The sequence below is a fragment of the Pogoniulus pusillus genome, chromosome 14 (genome assembly GCF_015220805.1).
Source record: "Pogoniulus pusillus isolate bPogPus1 chromosome 14, bPogPus1.pri, whole genome shotgun sequence".
NCBI classification, from domain to species: domain Eukaryota; kingdom Metazoa; phylum Chordata; class Aves; order Piciformes; family Lybiidae; genus Pogoniulus; species Pogoniulus pusillus.
The window spans coordinates 14,043,520-14,071,480 of NC_087277.1; the positions used below are offsets into that span (position 1 = coordinate 14,043,520).

The following is a 27,961-nucleotide window of genomic DNA, read 5'->3' on the forward strand; positions in this document are numbered from 1 at the left end:
AAAATAAGACTCACATTCAGGAGACAGGTAAATTGCCTTTTAGAAGTATTTCACTGCATAAATTATTAATACCCAAAAATGCAAGGATGTAGTTTGTGCCCATTTTCTGGCAGTATCAGTCAAGCAAGTTTAATTACAAATAGCATGCTTGCCAAACATTTATTGAAATTCCAAACTGTATTTTATTCAATACCAGTACCTTCATATAAAATTGTATGAGGTATCATGTTCCTCCTAAGCACTGCAGATGGCCTTCAAGAAGGATTCCAATCAAAAGTGGACTAAATTTATCATATCTGGAGAGCAGGCACTTGCCATACATGGTTTTCTAGGGAGTCAATCTGCAATGGGAAGGAGTTCACCCATGTTCATGCACCTTGTCAGTGTATGCACACTAAAATCCCTCTGGGTAGTCACAAATCTAGAATGTCCTAAATCACTTACATCTTGCCAGCAGAAATGTTCTTGCTGTGTGGTGGGTAACGTCGACCATGGTAATTCAGACTTTTTCTGACAATAGCTTAACCTATCTGGGGCACTCATGCAAAACAATAAAGTAGAACAAGAAAAACTAGGCACCATTGATAAAAAAATATTTCTTTTTTTTAATCTTCCAGGAGAAGTATGCAAATAACTCCTACTTCTACAAAACAATTTTAATCAACAATGAAAAATACAAATCTGACTCCTCAGTTCTAAGAGAGTTCCTCTTCTGAATACAAATATATATATATTTAAAATACTTTCAACAAATGCAAGCAAGGTTTATGAAGAAAACGTTTTTCCTCAAAAGATTGTTGGATCAGAGCAAGATCACAAAGTAGTGTCCTGCACAGAGGTCTTCCAGTGAGGCGTACACCCTTTGCATTTACTTTCTCAAAGAAAACATGTAACAAGGCACATTGGAGAAGTAGATTAGACTTGTTAACACAATGGCATTCAGAGCTGGAAGTCTGAGTAAGGCAGGAGCCTTTAAAATGTCATCTCTTCATCTTTGTACCCACAACATAAAATAATAGTTGTTCTAAGAGACTGACTGCAACTAGGTAGAGCCATTGGGAAAAAAAAATCCTTTCAATGACTTCCCTCTATAGTAACTGAGAGAAACAGACTTGCACTTTACCTCAGTCATCTATTTACAAAGTCCATGGAATAGAGTTAAGAAACAATAGTACCAGACCTCACTTTATTAAAACCCAAAGAATCTGAGAATAACAGGAAAATCAAAGAAAAAAATAGATGAAAACATGCTCTACTTAAAATTACTGTAAGATGAAACAAATATCTAGTTGCTGTACCTCATGTAATTCCCTGCATAGAAGTATCTAGAGAGCACTTGGGTAAGTACTCTTATCTATGTCTTCAAATATTGCCATGTGATTTCAAACACTATGATGATAACACTGAATTTATACAAGTAAACTGTTTGGTTTGCTACTTACCAGTTCTGTGTGAACTTTAAGATGAGCCTGGAGCTTGTATTTATCTGGAGTAGAGTAGTCACAATGTTCTGTGGGACACTTCAGCAAAATACTGCTGTGTTTCTGAATGACATGACGCTTTAGACAGTTTTTGGTGATGGAAGAATAATTGCACTGGGAGCAGTAATATAAATGTTCTCGAGTATGTGTACGAACATGCATGTCATAATGTACTTGGTACCAGAACAACTTGCCTGAAAATAAAATTAAACATGAAGAAAGACATTTCTAAACAATTTTTAGTAAAAATTCCAATGCACACACGATTTTCTTTCAGAGCAAAGTACACTATTTGAGCCCTGTCTCTTTTGTCTTTAACAAAAATTTGTCCTAAAGACTCTCCACTACTTAAAATATCTTCACAAAAGCCATTTTTGTCTAAAAACATTGTGTCCTGTGTCCTGAAACTGCCTAATAAGGGCAGCTTTAATACAAGTCGATGGTCTCTTACCTAATGAGAATGCTCTTTATATCTGTTCTCCTATACAAAGTATCTGAATGCAACTGTACACTAAGTGAAACTGCAAAAATCTTTATTGTTACTTAATTTCATGTTATTCCCTCCTAAAAACCTTTCTCATATAATGATATTTGAAAGTGTATAGCAATTCATCTAATGTAAAATGTAAGGGCACTCCAAAACCTTGATTTCCTCACATTTTTTTTTCCATTCTCAAGAACAAAGATCACAAGATAAATACTAACTTGTTTCCTTTCCAGTTGTTTAAACAAAAATTTTCAAATGGGAATGATGCATGACTCCCACTTTCATATGTTAAAAAAAAAACCACAACAAAAAACTCCAAAAAACTATAATCAGAACAGTCCTTGATCTGATGCATAATTTTTACTTTACAGTGTACGTCTGTATCTCCTCTATGTGATGTATATTACTATAATCCTCTCTCAGTATATGGAAAAGTCTCTGAATTTTATACTAAGCTACTAATAAAGCTTAAGCATTAAAGCATGGGCTGACAAATTCTGATCACAAGCCTAAATTCGCCTGCTGGACCCCAATGAAAGTTATGAGCTGGGGAGAGGCACATGGACAGAAATCATCTAATTCTATTCCATCACAACAACAAAAAACTGAGTCTAGCAAGGCATTGCTTTACCACTATCCCACTAACATTCTTCAGAGAAAGCAAAAAGTAAATCTCACTGAACTCCAGAATGCATACAAAATCAATATTGTTACAAAGAGGTGCAAGTACAGCAAACTCTGTAAACCAGGGGAGAAGGAAAACATTGGCCCACAACATAACATTTGAAAAAACCCAAACAAACATAATTCTAGTGCTCCTTACCACAATATTCACATTCTAAGTCTCCATAAACTTTCCTTATTTTTTCACACAACTCTGTATTCATTTGCCTCTTCTGTAAGCTATCCAAGATCTGCATAAAGGCAACAGCTCCACTCCCACTATCTGGCGTAACTGCATTAGAAGAGGCTGCCTGTGGACTGGCAGCTGCATTAACTTCTGGTGATGGCAAAGGGTTTGTGGTTTCTGCTAAATTTTGAATTGGCAGATTGCTTGTTTCTGATTCACTACATGGAGCAGATTGATTTCTCTCTTCAGAGACCGAAAGGTTTTCAGTCACTGCATTATTCTCACTCGGATTTAAACTTTCAACTTCAGACGGCAAAATACGAGTTTCTTCACCCTCCCCATTTATGGAACTGCACTGATTAACTTCCTCTTCATTTGCAGGAGAAACGTTTAACTCATCAGGACCAGAAGTACTATCCTTCAGCAGAACGCCGTCTGGTGCTACACAGGACTGAGAGTTTAAGACTGCTCCATTTGCTGCCTGGCACGTCTCCGTTCCATTCCCCACCAGAGGATTTTCTACCTCTAACGAAGAGACTCCAGTAACAGTTTTTGAGTCACCATTATGTTGATCGTTACAGTTTACATCTGCAGCTGTCGATTCCCCTTTACTTTCAGATGGTTGTGCTACGTTAACAGCATCAGTACTCATGACAATCAATTCATCTGCACTTTGTGTTAGCTGTTCACCAAGGGCTTCTGGCTGGATATCACCTCCTGGCTCCAGCAGGCAGAAACTCTGATTGATGGAATCATTGTAAACAGAATTTTCTTGCAAATCTGCATGCGCATCTTTGATGTGAGCACGGAGCCTTATAGAACTGACAAATTTCTTTAGGCACACAGAACACACATATACAAATGGATGCTTTCGAACATGAAGCTCAAGGGCTTGGTATTTAGTGGCTCCATGACCACAGAGCTCACAAGCAAAAGGCCTTTCATCACCATGGACAAGCATGTGACGATCTCGGTCGAGTTCATTTTTGAATTTGCGTTCACAAATGTGGCAGTCATAAAGAAGTTGCCTTTTGCCCTCTCGCGTCATCAAGCGAAGCTCATCAAAAACATCTTTGACCTTTTTATCTTGAAGGTCATGTGTTTCCTTGATATGCTTGATCAAATTTTTAACATCAGAGTATTTCTTTTTGCAGAAGCGACAGTGTTGCTTAATTTTCTTATGAACTCTTTCAATATGAACTTTGAGATGACCTTTGCTGAGACAAGTGAATGTACAATAATCGCAGCTAAACTTTTCTCCGGTGTGTTTCCGCATGTGAACATTAAGGTTGGCTTTGATTGCACTGGCATAACTGCAGTATGAACACTTGTAAGGTTTTTCATTGGTATGAATTCTCAAATGTGCCTGGAGAGAGTGTTTAAATTTGAACACCTTGTTACAGTATTCACATGTAAAAATCTTCAGCTGAGTTGGACCCAACCTAAAACAAAACCAAGCCAGTTATATTAACAACAATGAAACTCGTTGACATAAAATGGTGACATTTTCCTAGATAATCCTAACCTAGAGAAACGTTTCATTTAAAATAAGGTATTCTCCAAAGGCTTTTTAAATTCTACAGCTTGTGTACTGGTTATTTTCAGCTGTTTCTGTATTTTAAAGCATCAGAAAATATTTTGTTCATATTTTGCATGAGCACAAATACAGGTACTTGAAAATCACCTGCTTGATTTCATTGCCTGTTCATATAGGGTTTGCTGAATGGCATATTCTTGATATCCTTTTCGTTGTGATGGGTCTTGAACTGTTGCCTCTGGAACTGTAGGCTCACTTTCCTGTGGAGCACCCTCAACGGGAATAATTTTTGTGGCTCCTAAAAGCAAGAACAAAAAATGTCCATTCAAAACTTCATCTTAAAACACTGTCTATAATACACAAATATAAACAAAATATTAAACTCTGTAATCACCAATCCAACTATTTTAGTTTCTGTTGTTAAATTTGTGCATAGAACAATGGTTACACTTCTGGAAATATCAGTACTTATACCACAGATATGCTTTAGTAACATGCCAGGACTGTCTGTTCTGAAGTTTATTTATGGTGCTAGATGCTACTATTATGAGATCCTATAACCAAATACTTAAATTCTTTTATCTTTTTCTGTTTCTGCCTCATACTACACCATTTAAAAACTTCAGTTCCACAAATAAGGCTGAAGAAGAGACACTGTTTAGTCTCTTTCTTTTGCTGCCACCCCTCAGAATAAAATAGTGTGCTCCATACACACTTCTCAGCCTCCATTAGAAGCAGAAGTAAATGGGCACTTCCAACTGCAATATGGATCATATCCCTTCAACTCACATAGTTGAAGCATAAATAAACATTGCTTAAAAGATGTGATTGTGTTGAGATGGATACTCTTTATTTTCTAAACAGTGGAAGGAAAAGTTTAATGCTGAGCACCCATAGTTATCATTGAAAGTAATGAAAATCCATTTAAATATTAACTTATACTGAAAAAAACAAACCCCAAATCTCATGCACATCAAGTGAGGAACACATTATTGATTGATCCTCTCCTTTTTTAACTTGCAACTCATCTACCCACATGTTCAATGGGAATTTACAGTAAGAATACAAAATATCTGAGACACAACAGTTTATAAAGGCCCTGGAAAGTAAAAACAGTCAATATCTTTGATAGATTCTCATAGTTATTCATATATAAGTATATACAAATTGACATGTCTGAATAAAGTTCAAAGGATGACATATGAGATATTCATAGAATCAACCAGGTTGGAAGAGACCTCCAAGATCATCTAGTCCAACCTAGCATCCAGCCCTATCCAGTCAACTAGACCATGGCCCTAAGTGCCTCATCCAGGCTTTAACAATAGGATGAAATTAATTCTTGTTCCACTCAAAGAGCACATTCCTGAAGATATTATTTACAAAATATATACAGCATTAATGAGAATTCAAAGAACAACAAAACTAAATCATCAACAGTGCAAATTACTGACTAGGTTCCCTAAAAAACTTTTAGCCTGCAGACCATCAAAAGCATTAGGAAAAAGGCAGGTAAAGTATATGGCACAAATCATTAAGTAATAAGCAAGGGTTACCCAACGACATGTGTGAAAGACTTCAGAACATTAAGCCGGAAAAGCAGTACTGTACACAAGACAAGAGAGAAAGATGGAGATACCTTGGCTTCTTCAGAGTGATTTAAAGTAGTAAATAGAGATATTTTCAGAAGAGGCCACTGACAAGCATGTAAGGCCACGAAAGCATTTTTATCAGATGGGACATTAGCCAACAGACTGTAATAGCTATGTTGTTCATTTAACTGGCTGGATCTAAAAATAGAACATTCTGACTACTGTTTACTTAATACTTTCAGTTCTGTACTAAACATTCTATCATCTGATTAGAATTAATCTTCCAAATTTTCAACCTAAATGAAACAGAATATTGTAACTTCTTTCTGTCACTTGCTCTCCCACAACTGCCAGGTTGTTAGCAGGACTGCATGCCCAAAATTGCACTGCAGTATTCCAGGGAGACAGGAGTTTGTCACTACAGAACAGGAGATGTGGTTCAATCAACAGGTTCAGTGTAAAGACGATAAAACAGACATTAGACACCAGGATGATGTTCCCATTGTTCAATATTTTTAAAATAGAAGCAAGATGCCCTTTATTTTGAATGACTCAGTTAAAAGAAAATAGATCTTGAACTGCTCTACATGCATGGTTACCTCTTTCGGGCCTCCCATTTCCTGAATGTGAGACAAAGATCCTCATTAAATGTTCTGCACTGAACCTCCTCTGTGCCCTTCTGCCTTTCAGGATGTTTTAAGCATTTCCTGAAAAGATTGTTAAACTGTTTAATAGGCTTTTATGTTATCAGTATTAAATTTTAAATTAGATCGACTAGATAAGTACTCATCAGTATTTTGCATACTCAGAGGGAACAGAATGTTTTGCGTCATCCTAGCACTACAGCCTACATTCTCCATGCAGTTAATAGAGTGACAAATACCTCTACAAACCTAAAAAGAGAGATGTAATTTTTCAAACATACTGATAGTGTACTTGCTGCGAGTAAGCAATCACATCGACTCATGTTAAGTATTCACTTCCTGCTCTTAGAAGATACAGAAACATTAAGAAATGTTAGACATTACTATCCAGTTGGGATACTAAGTACGGCCTACTAACTGACCAGTAGCCACAGCTATCATTGTTGTATCATAAACTAAGGATTAAAGTGAGAAACTTGGCTTCTTGGCTGCATCTGACTTTGCAGGCAGTGAACCCTGTGCCATATCCCAAAAGAATGCCCTGAATATTTGTGTCTCTAAAAGCAGCCACAGGCAAAGGAAAAAGTGTAAAACAAGGCAAATAGATAGAGGATCTGTTTTTCAATTTAAAATAGTCGACATTCAGTAAAGAAGATAGAAGTTTTCCTGACTGTTTTCCCTGGACAAACATTTCAAGAAGAGAGAGTATACAAATGCCAGGAGGAGAAAAAGAAGTTAACTGTACTGATAATTTCTTTCACAAAACCCCTTCCTTCAGCACTACATTATCTATATTTTAAATGAAAAATGGAGTTCAGTTTACTAGTTTACTTATGCCTTTTGCATTCCTCTTTTCAGTCAATACTGTCTGGTCTAAGTCAATCTACTTTAAGAGTAATAAGCTTTGAGTTACTCATGACATTCTGACAGTAACTTCTACAGATAAGCATTACCCAGTGTGCTATATCTTCGGCTCAAACTCAGTCATAGCCTCTAATCTCTTACAGTCCATCCCTTAGTAACTTGCCTTTCACTGTAGAGCTCTGCAGTACTTACCAACAGACTAAAAGATAATGACAATGGAAGAAATTATTAGTAATAGATTAGAATACAGATGGAAACATCATCAAATAAATTCATATTAAAACTCAAGTAAATTCTGTAACCTTCCTACAATTTCAAATATGGATGACAAAAAGGGTCTAGAAGATCCTGAGAACAGGAACAAAGACAAAATCAAAAGTATTTTGTTTGAAAAGCTATACGCATCTCAAAGAATTTCAGCTTGGAAGAGAGACGAGTGAAAGAGAAATATAGGAGAAACATGAGAAACTTCTAAAATTAGCAATACTGTGAAAAAGTGTGAATAATCATTCTCTGTTTTATAAACCATGAACTAAGAAGACTTTGAAAAAATAAGAAATCCACAGGCTTAAAACAAAAGAATGTACACTTTCATCCTCTGTGCAATTATATTATGGAACAATTACTGTCTAACATTACAAGACTGAAAATATAAATGTATTAAGGAAGGGATTTAGACAAAGTAATAGATATGTATTAAATAAGTTGATCCAGATGCAATTCCCAGCTCAATGAATGTCAAAATCTGGAAGGCTTTACATAACAAGTATAGTATTTTCTTCCTACAGGAAGATAGGATATTCATAGATGAGCGCATCCAGCTTCCTCTACCATCACAATTAGAAATGCATTTTAGCAAACAAATTCTAAGCATATCACAGATCTCAATATCAAAAGGTATTACAGAACAATACAGAAAATCCAGCTAGCTTCCAACCTACAACAATAAAATCAATAAATGAATTCCTGTTGTTCTGAGAGCTATAAGCAAAACAAATATTCAGAGATGTAGGCAATAATGAAAAGTAGATCAATAAAGCTACAGAGCTAAAAATAATGCACAAAACAATTAGAAGTATATTGTGCCAGTCAGGTGAGTGAATAGCCTATATAAACAGGCAAATGCAAGTCTAGTCTTAAAATAAATTGTCTGAAATAATTCCAAAATTCTTTGCTGAAAAGATACTACAGAAATTCTCAGGTGAAAACTCATTCAGTCATTATGTAAGAATTTTGTCTTTCAAATATATTGACATATTTTCTGTCAAACTATTTGTATGCATAAATGTTAAGTTTTATATGTATACTTACAATGTGTGTATATATATATACATATGTATATATGTACATATACACAAACATATGCACATACACATACAGTAAGCTGTTTGTGGGCTTATACACTAATTTATATTTATTATAAATATACACAGAAATCAGGAGTTGTAATAAATATATTTCAGGGGAAAATACATTCCTGTTCATCGTTATGTGTTTTGTTTTCACTGATGTTAATACATACCACTATGCCTAGACCCAGCATTTGCCATACTTAGGAAGAAACGTGATAGTAATTCTAAAGCTATGCAGCTGCCAGATGCAGAGATTTTGTATCAAGATAATCAAATAATACTAAACATGTATCAAATAATAAATATCCTAAGCAGTTCAGTCTTAGATCAAACTGTCTGCATGGATAAAGCTGGATTTGGGTATATAATCAGTGATTCTGATTACCTGGAATAGCTTCATGAGCTGTCAAAACCACACTTATAATAGGATTTTTAGCTCCCAAAACCTGTTCATTCTCCTTAGTTAATGGAGTTTTCTCTATTTTCTGAACTCGGGGCCTCTTTGGAGTTCTTTCTCGTTCATCTTCCTTCCTGTCAAGGTCAACGTCAGAATCATTACCTAGAGCAAACACCAAAAAGAATGTAACTATGCACAAAAGAAATGCTGGTAAAACAGTCACTGGCACTACAATAAGGAATTAAGGGTAAAGTATTGCATGTTAACCTGTAACTCTATTAGCATTTGAACACTGGAATTCTACTGAAAAACAAAAAAAAAGAGCCATGATGCATTTCTTAGTGAACTCAACCACTGAACACCTATTACCACAGAAACAATGCTGTCATTTCAACATTGTACATGCATGTTAAGCACTGAATATGAAAATCATGGCCATGTGGAATATTTTCTTAAGAAACCTTTCTTAAGGACTATTTTGTTGATCAAGGTAAGATTTAGAAGCTCTAAGGATCTTTGGAGTTTATACTGATCTGAGATCATTTTTACAAGTACATTAGAAAAGGCAACATTGCTGCAATAATGCAAATGATGACATCGTATTTAGCACATACAAAGAGCAAAAGGCAAGGACACTTGTGATGCCTGATGTGAGACAGCTGGAGTAAAGGTCCCTGTGTATAGCTGAAAAATCCTAAAGTGATGGTACTAAAAAAATAACCAGGCACTTTACCAAAGCAAGAGTTTCTGTGATCTGCTAATATATTCTAAGCTCATTTTAATTAGTCTTTCCCATAGAAGTTAAGTTCTACATCTCACTGAGAGTAAAATAACCATACTAGCTGTGTATCATAATGACAGATTCAACACAAAAGGGTAATAGAAAATTGGAGAAAAATCAATTGCAATTTTTGTTTACAAGTAGAAACAACAGGACATCATGCTAATCAACTACAGCAAAGGCAGAAACCTAATTTTAATGCAAATGCAAAACTCACATAAAGACTCAAAACAGTTGCTTATGCAAAAGAAATATTCTGATCTTTTAAAAATAATTAAACTAACTTGTCTGACTTTATGCTTAACTCTGCCTCAACACGCTCTCCATGTCAAAGAAACAGACAATTCCATTCCATTTAAAATTAACATGGAGGCTACTATGAGTTGTCATCAAACTTGTCACAGGATGAAAACACACTGTCTCCCAACATGCTTCAGGTATTTCTGTTGGATATTTTCCTACCTCCATCTCCTTCTTCCTCTCCTTCATTTAAAACAATTATGCAGATATGTTTCCTCAGCTGACGTGTGTTGGAGAACTTCCGACTGCATTTCCTACATTCCAAGCTGCCTGGTGAGACTTCAGACAGTTCTGGTCCTTCTTCTGTCCCAGGTGGTGTTTCTTCACTTGGAACAGGGTTGTTTTCTGCCACATCTTCATCCACACAAAACTTCTTAGTAGACCCTCTTGGTCTGCCCCTTTTTTTCTTCACTACAAGAAGGTCTAGAAAACAAAGATAAGAAGAAGCTATAATTAAATTCCACAGCTAATTAGCTAATATCATTCTAATCTTTATAAAATAGGAATATCAAATGAAGTTTGAGAGTCTCTGTCCCTAAAGCTTTAAGAAACAAATTAGCTTAATACAAACACTTTTAAGCAGTGTTATTTGCTGGCATTCCTGCTAGCCACAAAGCAGTAACACTTGTGTTACTGAGATCAGTAGATGTCAAAGTGCCAGTTTTACAGGAATTACACTTTTTTACTACTGTGTATCTGTATCACCATACATATTAAACAAAGTTGCACTGCTGTGTCCTAACAATCTGAAAAAAAGCCTTTTTAAATCACTCTCAGAGAAATTGCTTTAAAACATATATACAGAGGAAAATAAATTTCTCCTTTAAACCCAAAAGCTCATTGTTCTTTTAATAAATGTAACTAATTATTTCCTGTGATCCTTTATTGCTAGCACTTTCTATCCAAAAATTGGTATATGAAATTGTTGGAAACAATTAAATGTCAGCAGCCATCCACAATTCTTAAAAAAATACAACACATTTTTACATTCCTATATTTCTGCAGGGGAAACTGATAAAATTAGTGAGAGATAATAAGCACAGAAATGCATAACATAGAAAAAAAATTATACTTGTATTTCCTGCTCTGAGATTTCCCTCATCTCTACTGGAGTTACTTCAAAAGCCAACTTGCTATCACCTGCCCATAGATGTAACTTCACCTCAATGACCAAATCAGATCTCAAGGAAATCTCATCAACAAAAGCAGACACACAGTGAGAAAGGGGGAAATTTCTGGATTCAAGCTATTACAGAGACTTCATCCTAGCTCTAAACTACTTCCATCTAATATGATGAAAAGAATCAGGCTCTATCAGCTTCTGCCCATGTTAGGTCAGAGGTTGTTTGTTTATTTTTTTACTCCTTTATACTGTGCTTCCTGAGGAATTATCAGATTACTATTGCATAGATTTTAGTTATTTACTTTGAACTTTTCTGCAAGAAACTGTCAGCTCACAAACAGCAAAAGCACAGCACATTGAAATTATTTGAGTTGGAAAAGTGTGCCAGTTTGAGGCTGGGTGGTACCTTTACAGACAACAGAGTTGCAGACCTCTGGGAATCAGTGTCTAGGAGGTGTACCAGAAGGTGTAATCTTTGTATTTCACACCCATAATCCTGTATCCCTATAAAAACTGTAAAATCTTTATCTCCCCTTTTCCGTCTCTCTCCTTATGGGAGGATGCCCAGGTTCTTATCTCCTGCAGAGCAGAGAGGCCTGGTTGCCAACCTTGGCAATGCTGCCAGTTAGGCCTGAAGTGGCTGGGGCTGCCAAGCTGAATTTTTGTGTTGTATCACAAACGTTTTTGATACAGGGATAGGCAGGCGGCATTTGAGAACTGTAGAATTGAGACGTGGTTGGGGAAGCCTTTGGAAAGTTCTCTCCTAATGAGATGGTTGTAAGCCCAGGTTGCAGGACTGGGCCAGGGCTGAATATGAATTTGTGTATTTTATATGCTTTGCTATGCTCACCACTATGTAGAACTGTAACACTGCAGTTTGTGAACCGCTTTTCCATTTAAATTTCCCTATTCTGCAATCATTTGTGTGAGCAGCTTTCTTCTGCCCCTGTTGGAAGTGGTAAAATAGCAATCTGTCCCACTTAAAACCACAAGAAGAAGATACCTAGTAGAGTGTCCTATCTACTCTGCATAAAAGGAAAAGTAAGTCTGCATTGGAAAGAGCTTGGTTGACAGTGTACAGATAAACAAGGCAATGTCAGGCTTCTTCCAGGCTTTTAGGATTCATTTTATCTAATGTTAGACATTTGAGCTCTCAAGTTAGTTAATATTTCTCTTCTATATTGAAGGAACAGATAAACTACTCTTCAGGGTGCAGTTCAGATGATATAACACCTGAATCATCTCTGGATCCCAAGGTGACTAAGATCTCACTTTAAGAGCCTTCAGTTGTGTTCCATGAATTCCAGCTCTGAGAATTAAATGGTAAAAGAGCTCGATACCATCGTAATTGCAAAGCAAGCCCCAGAGTATTACATGCACTAAAGTGTGCTATGTGAAAGAGAACAGGTATGAAGTCAGCCACCTTCCTTGCAGTATCAGAAATGGACAAAGGACTGGCACAAACTAAAACTTTGCCAAGAACCCTGGTTTTAATGCTCAGAAAAAAAACGAGCAAACTTAAAACGTTCATGTTTCAGTTTAAGGCAGTCACAGTAAAATAAAACAATTAAAAAAATCTCCTTTCTCCTCAGAATTTCATCCTTTTATTGTTAGTTCAGGGTTTGTTTTTTTCTTTAATTTAGATTGGGTTTATTATGCTTATTGGGCTTTTTGGACAACACAGGTAGGAGAAGTATGAAATTGGTCTTCTGCGTTATAAGAGAAATGTCCTGTAATTAAGCAACTGTTGTGTTTCCAAAGGCTTGAAAGTATCTTGAGATTATTCAAACTAAAAGAGTACTACACAGGAATTGTGCTTCTTTTGAGAAGCATTTCTCCGTCTCCTTTTCCAGAAATTTTCATCAAAACCAGAGTATATCAAGAATAAAGAGTAAAAGCTCTCTAAAGCTTTTTATCAATTATCAATAGCCTACTTCACGGATGATATATTGAAACTGACAATGTACAAGTGTGAAAAATCATGACAGGGAAGAATATTAATAAACTCAAAAAATCTTGAATAATTTTCACTTACATATGTCAAAAGACTTTACTAAATGTGTTGGTTTAAGGCATATGTAAAAATAAATGACCTCGAGAAATCTTAAGGGATGAGAATGGGAGGCAGTGGCAGCATTTTATTCAAAACTTGTTCCACATTTCCTGCAAATATACCAGACAAACAAAAACCCACACACAGACCACAGCTTTGAGTTAATTGTGTAATTAATATCAAGCAAAAAAAAAATAAAGCCTTCCATGTCGTTACAGGAGTGACAGACTACCTGTCTGCTTAAATATAAACACTGAAACCATTGTTATGCATAGGAAAACAGCAACCTTTTCACATTTTTTGAACCCTCCATTAGCAGCGTTCTGAATTTCTGTGGTACTGCACTCCAGTGAAAGTAGTTTTGTCAGTTATCAGCCAAAAAGAGAAGGGTGAGCTCAGTGCCCTCGAAACTTCTTTTTGTTACCACTCACTTTCTTTTTGATATTCAATTGTAGCAATCAGTATTTGGTGACTTCAGTTGAAGGAATTAACATGCAATTAAAACAAACAAACAAACATGATTAATCTTTGTGTCAACCTGTAAAAAGGTTGCAGTTTGGAGACCATAATTTAATGAATGGAGATGTGGATACCACTCAGGTTACTTTAAAATAATTAAATCCCAGGATTCGAAGACTGTATGCAGCCACCATATGCTCTCTGTATGATACACTTTTCATGCTTTTACAATTCAGTCAACAGAATACCCAACAGAAAGAAATTAAGCGCTATCAAGTAAAAGTAGTATGCTGCTTCTTGCCTCTTTTAATGTACACTTAATGAGAAACAGAATAGCACTTTCACACTAAGAAACAGAAATAAAGTCTTAAATACAAGTGGAAACGTGAAAACTGCTAATTTAGAAGGTTGGTGGCAGATCCTCTACTATGGCCTACAAAACTGCAGTTCTTATCACTGTGACTATGAAGGGTGTGACAAGCAGATAAAGAATCTATAACTTTCGCAAATATTTGCAAATTACTTTACTAGTAGGAGAATTTACTGCACGTCTCATCTGACACTTAAAAACACTTAGTGGTATGCAGCAACGTACACCTGAACAGGAGGATTCACAGGGGCAACTGTTATGTCATCAAAAGTTCTGAGGCTTATCTCGTTTTCCTCTTTCCATGACAAAACATCTCCAACTATCCTGAATCAACAGTGCCAGGATTAAATGTTCACTGATGCACATGGCCATGAATTCCAGCTGTCACACTGCTGTGCTGGACAAAGGGTGAGTTATGTAAAATTTGTACAATGGTATTGTCTTCCTGGTACCTTTTGTTCTACTTCATAAAAACAAAACCAACAACAAAACAAACAAACAAACCCACAAAAAAAAAACCAAAACAAAAAAGCCCACAAACAAAAACAAAGGAAAAAAATCCCACAAACTCTAACATCATCCAAAATAGTTAGGACAAATCATGTCTAAGTAGGTCATGACCTGACTATGGGAATGCAGTGTGAGTAAATAAAATTCAGCAGAGAGCACTGCCAATAACATAACATTAGGGTAATAAACACATATTACTCGCCTAGAATTTTACGTGCTCACAGCACTTACAAAATCATTAATTTATTACTCAGAACAGAGAGCTCCATTAACAGCTCATCATTTACTCATCTATACCAGTTCTGTAGTAGCTACAGTGTTTACTTGGAAGGGAAATGAGGGTTTCAGAGGACAGAAGGATCTTCATCTATCAGTCAAGGAGTACTAAAAGGAAGCTGTAACTTGTAAGCAACCAATTCCCCTTTTAGTGACAATACTGTATTCCTACAAAGTAAGGTCCCCTGAGAAAGAACTGTAGATTATGTAAAGTTTTACAATTGTAGATCCCATAATAGAAGGATAAAATTGATGCTTTCAAACAAGCACTCTCCAAATTCCTATATTCAGTTGTGAAATACTCTACTTTTTAAACAGAGCCTTTAGAACAAAACCCCCTGATCAATCTATGTGATAGGAAAGAAGAAATATAAGTGTCTGCAATAAGAGTTGAAATCCATGTGAAAATAATTTACCTTGACTTTCTTACTGATAGCAGATGGCAAAAAGTTGGGCTTCATAATGTAAAAAAGGTGGCACCGTGTGATCATTTCAGATGATGAAAACTATTCATCAAGAATAATGAAAACAGCAACTTATGAATATGTAACTTAGCATATGAATGCTGTATTTTACATAATCAGAATTGCAAAGTTACTTTCTTAAACATTGTGTAGGTCTAATTTCTGCTGTTTCAGATCATAATGGTACTTGTATACTAATCCCATAAATGTAGAATGTATGATTAACATCATACAATACAGAAAGTGCAAGATAGTCCCTGACACAAATGCAAAGTTTACAAAAGAACCTCTTTACTAAAAGGAATATGTTACAAAGTAGCAGTCTCACTATGCTCAGAAATACAGATCAGTGAAGGCATAACAAGAAACAAACTTTTAAGCAAGGAAGATGCATTCTGCACATCTGGGAAATTAGTTTTATACGATTAAAGTAAAATCAGAATGGTATTTTGAAACTTGAGGCAGAACTAATATTTACTCATCATATTCTGATGCACTGTTAATTGGGTGAAATAATAACCTGGTGCAATTTTTCCTCACCAACCATTTGAGCTACAGTGCAACACTGTATGACCATTATTAGAAGTAGTTCCTTATACAACTACTGAATTACTGATGGCAAATAAAAGAACCATCACAAGCATATGTTAATCATTTTTAAGTATGATATTAGAGTGGTTTTTACTCATAAGCACAGTCTTTAAAACATAGAAATCTTAACGACTGGAAAATGTCAGTAGTTGTGTTAAGAGGTCTGTCAACAATATAAGTGCATTGCTCAGTATGGGTCTAAAAGAAACAATTACAAAGCCTGCATTATTTTCAACTCACTGCTAATATTACAAGGAACTGCAATTATAATCAGTTTTAAATTGAATGAATGTGAATTTCTTGCACTGCAGAGTAAATTTGTTCTGTATAGCTAATTTCACTTTTAACCACCAGATTGCTTTATTTACCAGTGACCATATGAAAACATAGTCATCAATTATAAATCATGCCACCTCAATTTTGGAATGGAATTATCTGAATCACAACAAACAAGTTCAACAGACAACTGAAAAAGCACATCACCACTCCTAAGCCTAAAAGCACACATCCCTATATCCATAGTGTCCCGGTTGCTTCCCACTGCTATTACACAGTTCAAAGCTGCAGGAAATAGTCTTTGCTGTACTTGACTCTTAAAATTAATAGATCAGTGTCATCACTCTCTATCACATGCTGAGTTTATCCATATCTGTCCTCCAATGTATTCTGCACTGAATGAAATCCCGGATGGCAGTTGTACAGCGACCACTATAAAAATGGTTCCGAACATAATGCACAATCATCACACCACAGGTGAAAAACTAAACTACTATGAAAATCACATTACTCTCAATTTATGAATGTACCTTCTCCATCTTTGTTTATGCTTGTGGGTACTGTTAGAGGCTGGAGAGGAATAATGATGTCATCCACATTTCTCCCTTCTTCTGTATGCTTCTCAGAAACATGTGACAACAATTCGGACTGATTTGGTGAAAATAAGTTACAAAGTTTACACATGAAGATCCCTGAAAAACAAGTTTAAAAGCAAGGAGTTAGTGTTTCTAAATATAAGTTGCTTATTTATATTACTAGTAGTACGAAGATTTTGGTTCAGCTAACACAGTAACTATCAGTTAGCTTAACACAGTTAACGGAGAGTAATGAGATGAAATGAAGTGTTACACTCTGAAATGAAGATATTCATAACAAATCCCAGAATTAACTTAAGAAACAGTTCACTTCTACCTCGATCCTCACAGAGCAAAATAGTTCTTCTGGCTCAAATCTTGAAAATTCTCTAACAGAGTCTCTTAGCCTGCTGGGACTCAGGCAATGTTACAATTTCAGATCTTTTTTACATGTGTTAAAATTACAGAAGAAATTAAGATGCAGATGCTGTGCACATTTATCGTGTATCATGTTAATACAAATGCAGAACATTTTATCCCTTACAAAGCAGCTCTGAAATTCAGCTGGGTTCCAAATCCTAATTTATGTTCATGGACCTCACTGTTCTTTTTCATGTGTACTTAACCTCTCTATTTACCTCACCTAAGCAAGTCTAATTCTCTAACTACCTATAAAAGTGCTGGAAACAAAATAAGAAAGAATTAAATACCATAAAAGAACTTTTTTTTTCCCCACTATGGCAACACTTCATTAAAAATAAATATATCGTCTGGAAAATAGATGCACTGATATGTCATTTTTGCCTTAGCTGCTTATCATGAGCAGCACTGTAAGTTAAAAATGTCAAGTCATTACCCTTTGTTGTGGCTCTGCTACTAAATAAAGTATGGAGAGGAAGGTCAAAACAGCTGCAGCACTGTAGACCAGAGAATTCTGCATCACATGTCAGTCACAACTATTCAAACACATACATGGTCTTCCTTTCTCTTTCAGGCCATTCACTTCAGAGCAGTAGAAGCACAAGGTATGGGGTTATTTCAAATTTCATGCCAATACTAAATACAAAAATATCTGGGCTCATCTTGACCTATCTACATGGAGAAAAACAGGCATGAGTAGTAGGAGGAACATATAAGGAGAGGAAAAAAAGGTTTTCTCTCCAAATGAAACATGTCCTACCTGCCTCAGAGACAATATTAATGCTCAGCTCTAACAAAAACATCTAGTACTTCACACACTTTGACATAAAAGTTCTATGAAAAAAATCCTGTTGACTACAAAAAAAAAAAAAAAAATCAACCCAAAGCTAAAAATATTCAAAGCAGGAGAAAATTAGTAATTTCATTAAATTCTCCTTTGTCAGTGCTCTAAACAGAAATTTCATAGAACTTCTTGGACAAAACTTAAGGAGGTTTTTCATTACACAAGTACCAGAGGCACAATGTAAATGCAAAGCCACAAGACAGCAAATAACAATAAAGAAGGCCTAATAAAGTTAACCATTCAGAAAAACCCAGATAAAAAAGAGCACACCAACTTTTGACAGAGTTAATTCAGAGGACTTTTGTTTTCTAAAACTACTGTCATTTGCCTTAACGGCTTGATTTTTCACAGTCCCTGCTCCCTTCGGTGTACAATGAAACCCAGCACCACCCAGGAGCCAATTTCAACAGCATGCTTGTTCTTCAGTTACATAGAGAAACTCTTGGCCCAAAAACTTGTTCCAATTACTTCTTTCTCTGTCTCTCTAAAGAAAATTAGTGACATAAGCTCACTAAAATCAAAGTGGAACAACCAATGCTATTTGAAGTACAAATCAAACCACAGATTAACTGGTTAAGTATAGAAATAAGGTGGTACTTTTTGAACTCTGCAATGAATTTCAGAGCAAGAGAACAAGGAAGCTCTATTTTGGATCCTGTTTTTTATACAATCCCAAAGAAAGATCGCTACATCTACTCAAAATTATTCCTCTCCCTTCATGGCACACTAAATATACAAGTCACCTCACTCCGGAAAAATCCATGTTTAAGGTGTTCTGAGTGTTAAGAACAGCAGAGTTGGCTCTCTTTCACAGTTATTTGCAGCTGAAACTAAACCAAAGCATCCTTCAGAAATAATACAACTCCCTCGAAAGTATAAAGCATCTCTGAAAGGTTAACCCCAATACCATTTCTGTTTTCTGAACTATGTATTACACACACCAGCAGCTATGTAAAATGTGTAATACACTCAGGGTGGTCTTAAGAGCTCAGTGTTTATAGTGGAAATGTTCCTTTGAATCAATTCCTTTGAACTAGTGCTGCTATAGTTAGCATTATTCGGTTTTACTAATTAAAGAAAAAGAAGTGAAAGAAGCCTTTTACTGACCCAGTGGATGACAGCTTTCTAAGTCTAAAAACACAGTTAAGTTGCACACTACAAAACCTATGAGGATTTACCTGAAGGTTTAACTAACAAAGAACACTGAAATTTGGCTGACATTTCTATTTTGAGGTTTTATTTACAACTGTTTCTGTTTCTCAACCTGCTAGTTGTTTTCCCTAAAATTTCAGGCCAAACTACTGTGTCTCCTCCTCCAACAACTGTAACAAGTACTCATATAACACCATCTTTCATTTCTCCCACTGAAGACTTGGAGATAGGTACACGAGCATGAAGAATCCCTCAAAGTCTCTGGGTTGTTTAAAGTGCCCAATTACACACAACATGAAATAGAAGTAAAACTGCAACAAAATCAGACCAAGAGGCAGAAAACAATGCTAGCAAAGGTCCAAAAAGTGTCAGGACATGCAGAAGATTCATGTGCTTTGCTCAGAGGTGAGATGGAAACAAAACCAAGTGAAAACAAATATTTTAGGAAGAATGACTGGAAAAGGAGGTCAGATAGCAGAGGATAAACCCTGCTGATCTTAGGTCTAAACAACAAGATCATGAGTAACAAACAATAATTGATTAACCAGTTGCTAATTAGGTGGTATAGCAATAGAGCAATAAATTATAGTCAATTAAGTGTAAAAATCAAATAAGCAATAAGTTAATTAACTATGCAGGGAATCAATGATTAATTAGTGATTAATTATGTAGGAAATCAACAGAGCAATTAATTAGACAGCAATTAAATATGCAGAGAAAGAAAGGCACAGTAATCAAATATGCAGGTAAACAAACAACAGGAATTTCAGCCAAAACCAATTTGGAACATTCTGTTCACTAAATGTGCTTTGTGTTAATTCATTATCTTCACTTTGCCCATATAAACTGTGCTATGTGTACACTGAAATAAGTAATAGCAGTTATTTTCTTCTTAAGTGGTGAAGTGGAAAATTGAGCTATAATGTAAGTGCAACCATTTCCATTTTTTTTTAACTCTTGCAGAAATCTCAGCATATTTCTTAATTCTACCATAAAAGGTAAGCTAGGGCTTAGGTACTGGTTTGTTATTTTTAAGTAACTATTTTCACAAGAAACACAGAACAAAGGAACAAATTTGTATTTATATGCCACACATTATATTAATATAGCCAAAACTTTTCAACACTTTGAAAGAGGAGGATCTCCTTTAATTTAAGCGTGACGGAGCACTGAACAGGCTGCCCAGAGAGGTATTGGAGTCTCCATCTATGAAGACATTCAAAACCCACCTGGACACGTTCTTGTGTGACCTTCTTTAGGTAAAGCTACCTTGACAAGGGGGGTTGACTCAATTTCCAGAGGTCCATTCCTACCATTCTGTCATTCTGTGAGGTGCTCCAAACACTGGAGCAGAGATTCCTTTGAAAACCATGGCAATGCTGGTTGTCCCCCAGCAGCCCGCGGAGGTTAAAGGTGGCACAGATATCCACCTGCAGCTCATGAAGGACCTGACACTGTAGCAAGTGGATGTGCCCTGAAGGAAACCTCAACACCTGGAGAGAAGCCCATGCAGGAACAGGCTTGTGGCAGAAGCCATGGCCCATGGAAGGGAGCCCATGCTGGAGCAGGTTTTCTGGAAGAACCTGTGGGGAACCCATGCTGCAGCAGTCCACTCCTGAAGGACTGCTGTGGAAAGGACTCACACTGAAGCAGTCTGTGAAGAACTCCAGCCTGTGGGAAGTAAACATGCTGGAATGGTTCATGGAGGACTGTCTCCTATGAGAGGAATCCCATGTTGAAGCAATGGAAAAGAGGGGGAAGGAATGGCAGTAATGACATGGCATGACCACAACTCCCATTCACTGTCCCCACCTCCAGACACTGGGATAGAACTACTGCATGTCCCAGGCACAGCTATTGGGAGAACTGAGGTGAGTGAAGTAAGGGGCTCAGCAGCAGTAGCTGGAGCGGAATCAATGGTTATAGTGTGCATGATTGGTATCAGCTGTTTGGTGGAAGAGGACAACTGATTGTATTTTCCCCAAAGCTGGTGTGCGGGGGTGTCATAACAAGATGGACAGAGGGGCCATGCCAGTACCTGGGAGATCTGCAAACGTGCATGTGAATTTACAGTGCTGTTTGTGTGCTTTCCTTAGTGAACTTCAATCTCCACCAGCTGAAGAGGAGGACTGTATTTTACACAAGTCCCGTACACAGGTGTTGTCAAAGGCAGCACATCAGTGTCTCATGTGCATGGAGTGTGCAGAGTGATCTGGGATGCACATGAAGCTTTGCCACTGATGTAACCTGCAAATGGGAAAGCAGCAGCCCTGACATCCATCAGCCTGCAACAGGGATACCCCCCACAATGTTTTTTCTGATGTTTTACGTCCTTCAGGTGTGCTACTGCCAAATCTTCAAGCCTATGCCTAAAAAAACAGCTATGTTTGTGAACCAAGGAAAAGCAAACTCTACAGTCTCACCATCTCTCAGCACCAGGCTATAGTCAAAGATAACCAGAACTAATCTCAAAATATTCCTAAACCAATTACTGATTCCTACAGAACCTCCCAATATCTAACACTGTAACAACACCTACAGCTGGCTAACACAAATGTTTACAATGTAGTTAGAAACAGATCCACAAGAAAAGCACAGCACTGTACTGCTGTTGGACAAGCTTATAAAAGGTATTTATGTTCCTTCAATACCTGACTTCCTCACTGCCTTGCCACTGGTCTCCCCCTGCACAGCTATCTAGAAATCTGCAATTACTCGATCACAGCTCTATTAACTACAAGCTGTCTTTATTCAGTGCAGTTAAATCTCCCATTATAATATCAAACATAATAATAATACGCTAACAGGAGAATTACTGAGAAAATACAAGGCTTCCTGTTCAAATCTCAAGTGTTATAAAAACTGGGCCCAATTCTTCCAAGAAAACTATTGTTTTTATTAAAGAACTTTTCAAACACAAATGCTGAGCATGTAAGATATGAAGGTTTTAAAGAACAATGAGCAAGACTTTTCCTTGATGGTTTCTTTAGGAAGAAGTATTGAAATTGTGAGCTAGCAGTTAATATGAAAGCAAAAGGTAAAAAAGCTTGCAATAATTTGCATTTAATACAAGCAACATGGTTTCTCAGTTTAAAAAAGAATGTTTTGAATTAAACATAAAAGAATTGGCACATGCAATAAATGAAATGATATTCTATACTGATGTCAAATACATTAAAATATTTTTTCTTAGACATCAAATTTTATTTATCTGTGCTTAAGGTTTTTTTCCCCCATTTTCAATTTTATTTCAAAACCACAAAATTTCAGAAATATGGTACAATGTATCTTTGCTTTTTATTGCTTCACTGGAGGGACACTTTTACGTTGTTGGATTTTTTACTTAAAATCCACTTTAATACATTTAAAAGAGAAATCACTTTTAAAAAATACTGTGAAATGCTTGATTATGTGAGATTAACACTTTCAAGTAATGAGTACGATTTTGTATTTTCATTAAAATGTAAATAACTTCTACATTTTTAACAGGAAACAACAAAGAAAAGTTGAAACAAATGGTTGGGTTTGTTCTTCCTTTCTTTGTAGTTGTTTTAAAAAGGTAAATCGACATGCTACTACAATAAGGCCCAAAAGCTAATAAAGTGTTGCAATCAGAAATGCCAAGCTCTAGAAAGGATTATCGACAGACATCAACTCAAACCAAGTTTCTGACAAATATTGTTGTAATGCCAGTGGGACCCTACCACATGGAAATATTGAGGACAGAAAGTAGGATGTATTGTTTGTGAAGCAGTGCCATCTGTTAGGCGCAGCTTAGGGTCCAATCTGATTAACAAGCTATTTTAACAAGTAACAGAATCCCTGAAGAATGAAATACTGGCATAAAACACAAAAGTAGTGTTAGCACTGCATGAGCAACAGTCTGACCACAATGGTAAGAATCACTGTGATACACTGAAGGGGATAAAAGAGGTTACAAAGACAGAAATAACATTGCAGGCTTCAGTCACCCTTATGCAGATTGGTTAAATGTCAGCTCAGGGACAGGAGGCCAAGATTAAAAGTTTATACACCATTAATGAATGCTTCACGCAGAAAGCACTCAGGGAAACCAGAGGAGGAGAAACAGTTCTGATCTTTATCGGAAGTTAAACACAGGACCCTTTTAAAGGGACGCTACTTGAAAATTACTTTGTAACTGTGATTAAAGAAGTACTCAAAAAATCCTTTAAAAGAGTGATAAAGAGACAAATGTTTGTGTTTAACCTCCACAGTGTGAACTATGGAAGATAAAAATCACTTTCACAAAGCAAAACAAAACCACAAAAAGGACTAAAAAGTCTCTGAGAACAGTTAAATCTTTAAAAGCAGCAGGAAGGCTATTTAAAAGCACCATATTTGATGCTAATCATCAAAGATTTGAGAAAGAAGAGGAAATTAATCTAGTACAGCTAAACAGAAGTGAAAGGAAGCTTTAGAAGAAGAAAAGATATTTATAAAAGTTATTTCTATCAAGTAACAAAAAAAAACATTGTGTCAAATTAAATGTAAAACCAAAGTAAGGCAGGTCAGTAAGGATAATTTTATCAACTTGAAAAATAAAAAGCAGAATGCAGCACTTTTTATAAACATCTCAACAGTAACAGGCTGCCTGAAAGCCTGTGTAGAAAAAGTAATTTGTGTATGACAAGACTCTAAGGAAAGTGAGCCTGTAGCAAAAGGAACTTTTTAATTTGCTGCCACTCTAAAAGGGTTTTGAGAGGTTTTCTATTGAAAGATCTCTCAATTATGGCAAACGTTTTAAAATCAGTCTCAAAATGAAGCTAACTGCACTACTCAAGAACAAGACCTTACAGTTATAATATACAATCCTATAAAACATATATGGTCCTCTAACATGTAGGTTTTATAAAAACCAGAAAGGATGATTCCTTCTGCAGATGTCCACACTGGGTCTCTATCTTTGGAAAGACACTAACTGAAGTTCAGCAAGGCTCTAAGGAGGCCCTAGAAGAGCATTCCGGACAAACATCACTGTGTGTCTGCCCTCTTACACTCATCTACTTATACCTCCATCAGCAGTAACTGTCAGAGACATGGTCTAACAGTGTACAGGGAGATGTTAGATGATGGTTGGACTCAATGATTTTAAAGTTTTTTCCAACCAGACAATTCTATGATCTGTAATTATATGATGTGCCAGGCATTCCACAAAATTCAGATCCAGACCACTGATGCTTTCTTGCATTTTCTTTTAACTGGCAGTAAGAGCACTACACAATATAGACTTTAACACAGCTCATTCAAGCATTCAGCTACTATAATATTTCACCAGCATAACACTGTCTCCAATACAAAGACAGAGCAACAAAGCAGTATGTGCTAGAACTCTAACATCGGGTAGATCAGATGTTTAACTGGAGTTGCAGAAGACTAAGTACCCAGGTTACATTGACTGGCTCCAGACCCTATCCTCACACTCTCACCATAGCCACCCACACTGCATTTAGCTAGTCCGCTACTAGATTTGTTAAAAGAAACTTGTGTTTAAAACTGCTTAAGTCATGATAAAAGTGCTACATATTGTTTTCTTTTACACATACCAATCCTACAAATGCTCCAGGAAAAAAGTCACAAAACGTTCTTCAAACGAGACAACTGCCTACACACATTTATACTGGCTAGAACATACAAATTCAGAATTGGATTATAATAGATGTTCTAATGACTAGGAAATGCCATTATTTACAGCAGTTTACAACAATCAGTTTATCAAACATATAAACATGATAGTTTTCCCGTCATTAAACAAGCACCTACATACGCAAAATCAACTAAAAAAATGACAAACACGCAGGAAAAAACACCCAAAACAACAACCACAAAAACCCCATAATAGATGTGCTTATAGCAAGATTTTGTCTTTATTAACGTTCTAAGATCGCCCTCATGTGGCTAAAGGCAGCACTGCTGAAGTTCCCACCAAAATACACTACTACACTATGGTACCTCAAGCCACGCTACCAGAGTTACTGAAAACACTCCGATCTCTCAAAAACAACACGCACAAATCATGCAATCGGCCACCAACGCCAAGTGAAATACTTCGAACCTAATACACATATCAGAGCTGCATCTGAATTCTGAAACAGTTCAGCAGTAGCAGTATGAAACGTATCAGATACTTGTGACAGTTTGGGATCAACCTTTAGAATATACTTTTTATTAAGACGAATATGCTTGAATAAATACGAATTTATTAGTAGCAATAAAAGAATTAATTTCTTATTTGAAATTGCGTAAGAGATTACAAAGCAGCCCTGGAAAGCTTTTACAATTACTATTTGAGTAACTCAGCAGCTGTTTGATATTCTGCTATTCAGGTACGAGTTATTCTTGTGATAGCACTGTTACACTGTTTGAGCTGTAAACAGAGCTGAGTCTGTAGATATTTAGGATTCTAAAAAATAAAATGTCATCTCAAGGAATGAGCCAAAAGCCAAATGTAAGTATACAGAGTAACTAACTAGTGTTCAACTATCACCTCACAAACGTGCACTGCAACGAACACATCGAGACTGTAAAACGCTGAGCACGCACAAATCTGGCTGTGGCTATGGCCTCTGCATAGCTTTATTTACACTGGTAACCCCCGCGAACGTCGAGTCAATACAAGGAACAGAGAAGGGCAGAGACAACGCAATGGAGGCATCTAAAACTGGTTCTCTCTCTTCTGGAGTTGGACATGTAGGCTCTTGAGCTAAACAAGCTGTCAAAGTAAAGCATAAGTGCTTTGAATCGAGACGTGCACTGACTCATTACAAACAGCAGGCACCTTGGAAGCCGCTTTTTTTCCCAGGTGTTCCCCACACAAGAGCGACAGAAAGGCAGACAGGAGACATCGAGGTTCTCAAGCTCCTCCGGGCTCCGGCACTCTCATCGCACCGTCCCGAGCTCCCTGACCGCGGGGTGACCGAGCTGTCCCAGGGGAGCTGTGCCACGGGAGCTGTCCCACGAACGCTACGTCCGAGGAGACACCAAACCACGCTAGGGTACCCCCCCAGCACCTCCATATACACGGCGGGTCGCAGCCTAGGCCGCGGTCCTCCGGTAAGGCAGCTTCACAACCGTCAGGCCGCCCGGCAGCTGCCCTCCCCGTCTACTCTGCCGCCAGCAAACGGGTGATGCTCGCTGCCATCATCCTGCCCAACCGTGCGGGAACTACTTCCCGCGCGGATGGATCATGACGACAGATGCCAGACGGAACTACTTTCTACCCCCTCCTGTCAGCGCCGGCCCTGTCATACGGCATCCATGCGCCTTCTCCAGCCCTCCCCGGCCTGCCGCATGTGGCTGGCCGCGCGCCGCCCCGCTCACCTGCAGCCGCAGCGTCCATAACCGCGGCGGGGAAGGGGCGGGGGGCGGTGGGGAGCTGACCGAAAGCCAGGCGGTGCGGCCTGGCTTAAAAAGAAAAGGACGGAAAAGGGGAAGAAAAAAAATAAGTTCCGAGGCAGCGGGCCGGGCTGACGCAGGCCGTGCCGAGGGCCCGCGGGCCTCTGCCTTTGGTGAAGCGAATATTTTTTAATGGCTGGGGCAGGGAGGCCGAGCCCGGCCGGGCGGCTGCTTATGGCGAATCTGCCGCGTCCGACACGGCGGCTTCCTCCTGCTGGGCGACGTCACGCAGAGAGCGCGAGGGCAGGGCGGGGCAGGGGCGGGCCGCGAGGCAGCGCACGCGCCGCTCCGCGGCTCCTCTGCCCTCTCAGGGCGGAGTCCACGCGGGGGCGGTGCACGTTCCGCGCGTTCCCGCCGCGGCGCCCGCTGAGCTGCGGCCGCGGCAGCGAAGGCTGGGGACGAGCGGGGCGAGGGGGGGGGAACTCTGCCTCTGACCGCCTGAGCCGCGGCTAACCAGAGGCTTTGCCTGCTAGGGTAAAAGCTGCGTGCTCTTCTTCACCGCTTGGCTCCGAAGCAGCCTCATTCCTGCTTCTGGATCTTGAGTAGTCGGTGTGGGACGTGAAGACGTTTTAATTCACCACTGCTAATTACAAACATCTCTCTCAGTCAGCCTGGTACAGCTGCATGTTCACAAGATAAGTGGACAAGTCTGGTGGAAAACACAATTTCCAGCACATTAACAGGTCCATAAACATCAATGATGGGGATCAAATCGATATTTGGCCTCATGCCTCAGACCGTAACTGTTACAAGTTCATCTTGAGTGCACTTCAAAAGTTTCAAATCTGCCTTGGCAAGCCAGAGATCTGTGTATACCAACAGTCTAGTGGGTCACTCTTTTTTTTCTTTTTAAATTTATCCCATTCCTAAGTTAGGAATTGGGGTATTTAATTCTTCAGGCTTGTACGAAGACAGGTACATCATGACACCACAGGGGCCTGCCACTGGAAGACCCACTTCAGCCTCATTGTTCTGTTTCGGTGCTGTTCTCTTTCTTTCTGCACTACCAACTGAATACTGTATCACTTAAACTCTTACATTACCATAAATGCTGCATGCATTCAATGTTAATGAATTTAGTGTTAAATTCCATCCTGTCTGTTGTGGTAGTTATTTCAGTACAAATGACTATATAGGAATCTTATTATCC

General features: G+C 37.8%; 1 protein-coding gene across 5 annotated transcripts in view; it reads right to left on the reverse strand.

Moving 5' to 3' along the window:
• The window catches only part of ZFAT (zinc finger and AT-hook domain containing), a 102,312-nt gene that overhangs the window by 34,842 nt on the left and 39,509 nt on the right, over positions 1-27,961 (reverse strand). The window contains exons 1-7 of one of the 5 annotated variants that reach the window (XM_064154330.1): positions 26,737-27,164; positions 16,938-17,099; positions 10,448-10,708; positions 9,193-9,366; positions 4,503-4,653; positions 2,792-4,260; positions 1,443-1,675 (exon numbers count right to left, since the gene is read on the reverse strand). In XM_064154330.1, coding sequence (XP_064010400.1) covers positions 1,443-1,675; positions 2,792-4,260; positions 4,503-4,653; positions 9,193-9,366; positions 10,448-10,708; positions 16,938-17,099; positions 26,737-26,755 — 2,469 coding nt within the window. In that variant the 5' untranslated portion in view covers positions 26,756-27,164. Of the gene's footprint in view, positions 1-1,442; positions 1,676-2,791; positions 4,261-4,502; positions 4,654-6,546; positions 6,655-9,192; positions 9,367-10,447; positions 10,709-16,937; positions 17,100-17,838; positions 17,879-26,194; positions 26,705-26,736; positions 27,165-27,961 lie in introns of those variants that run through there. The other 4 variants (XM_064154329.1, XM_064154332.1, XM_064154331.1 and 1 more) reach the window with 4 other exon arrangements.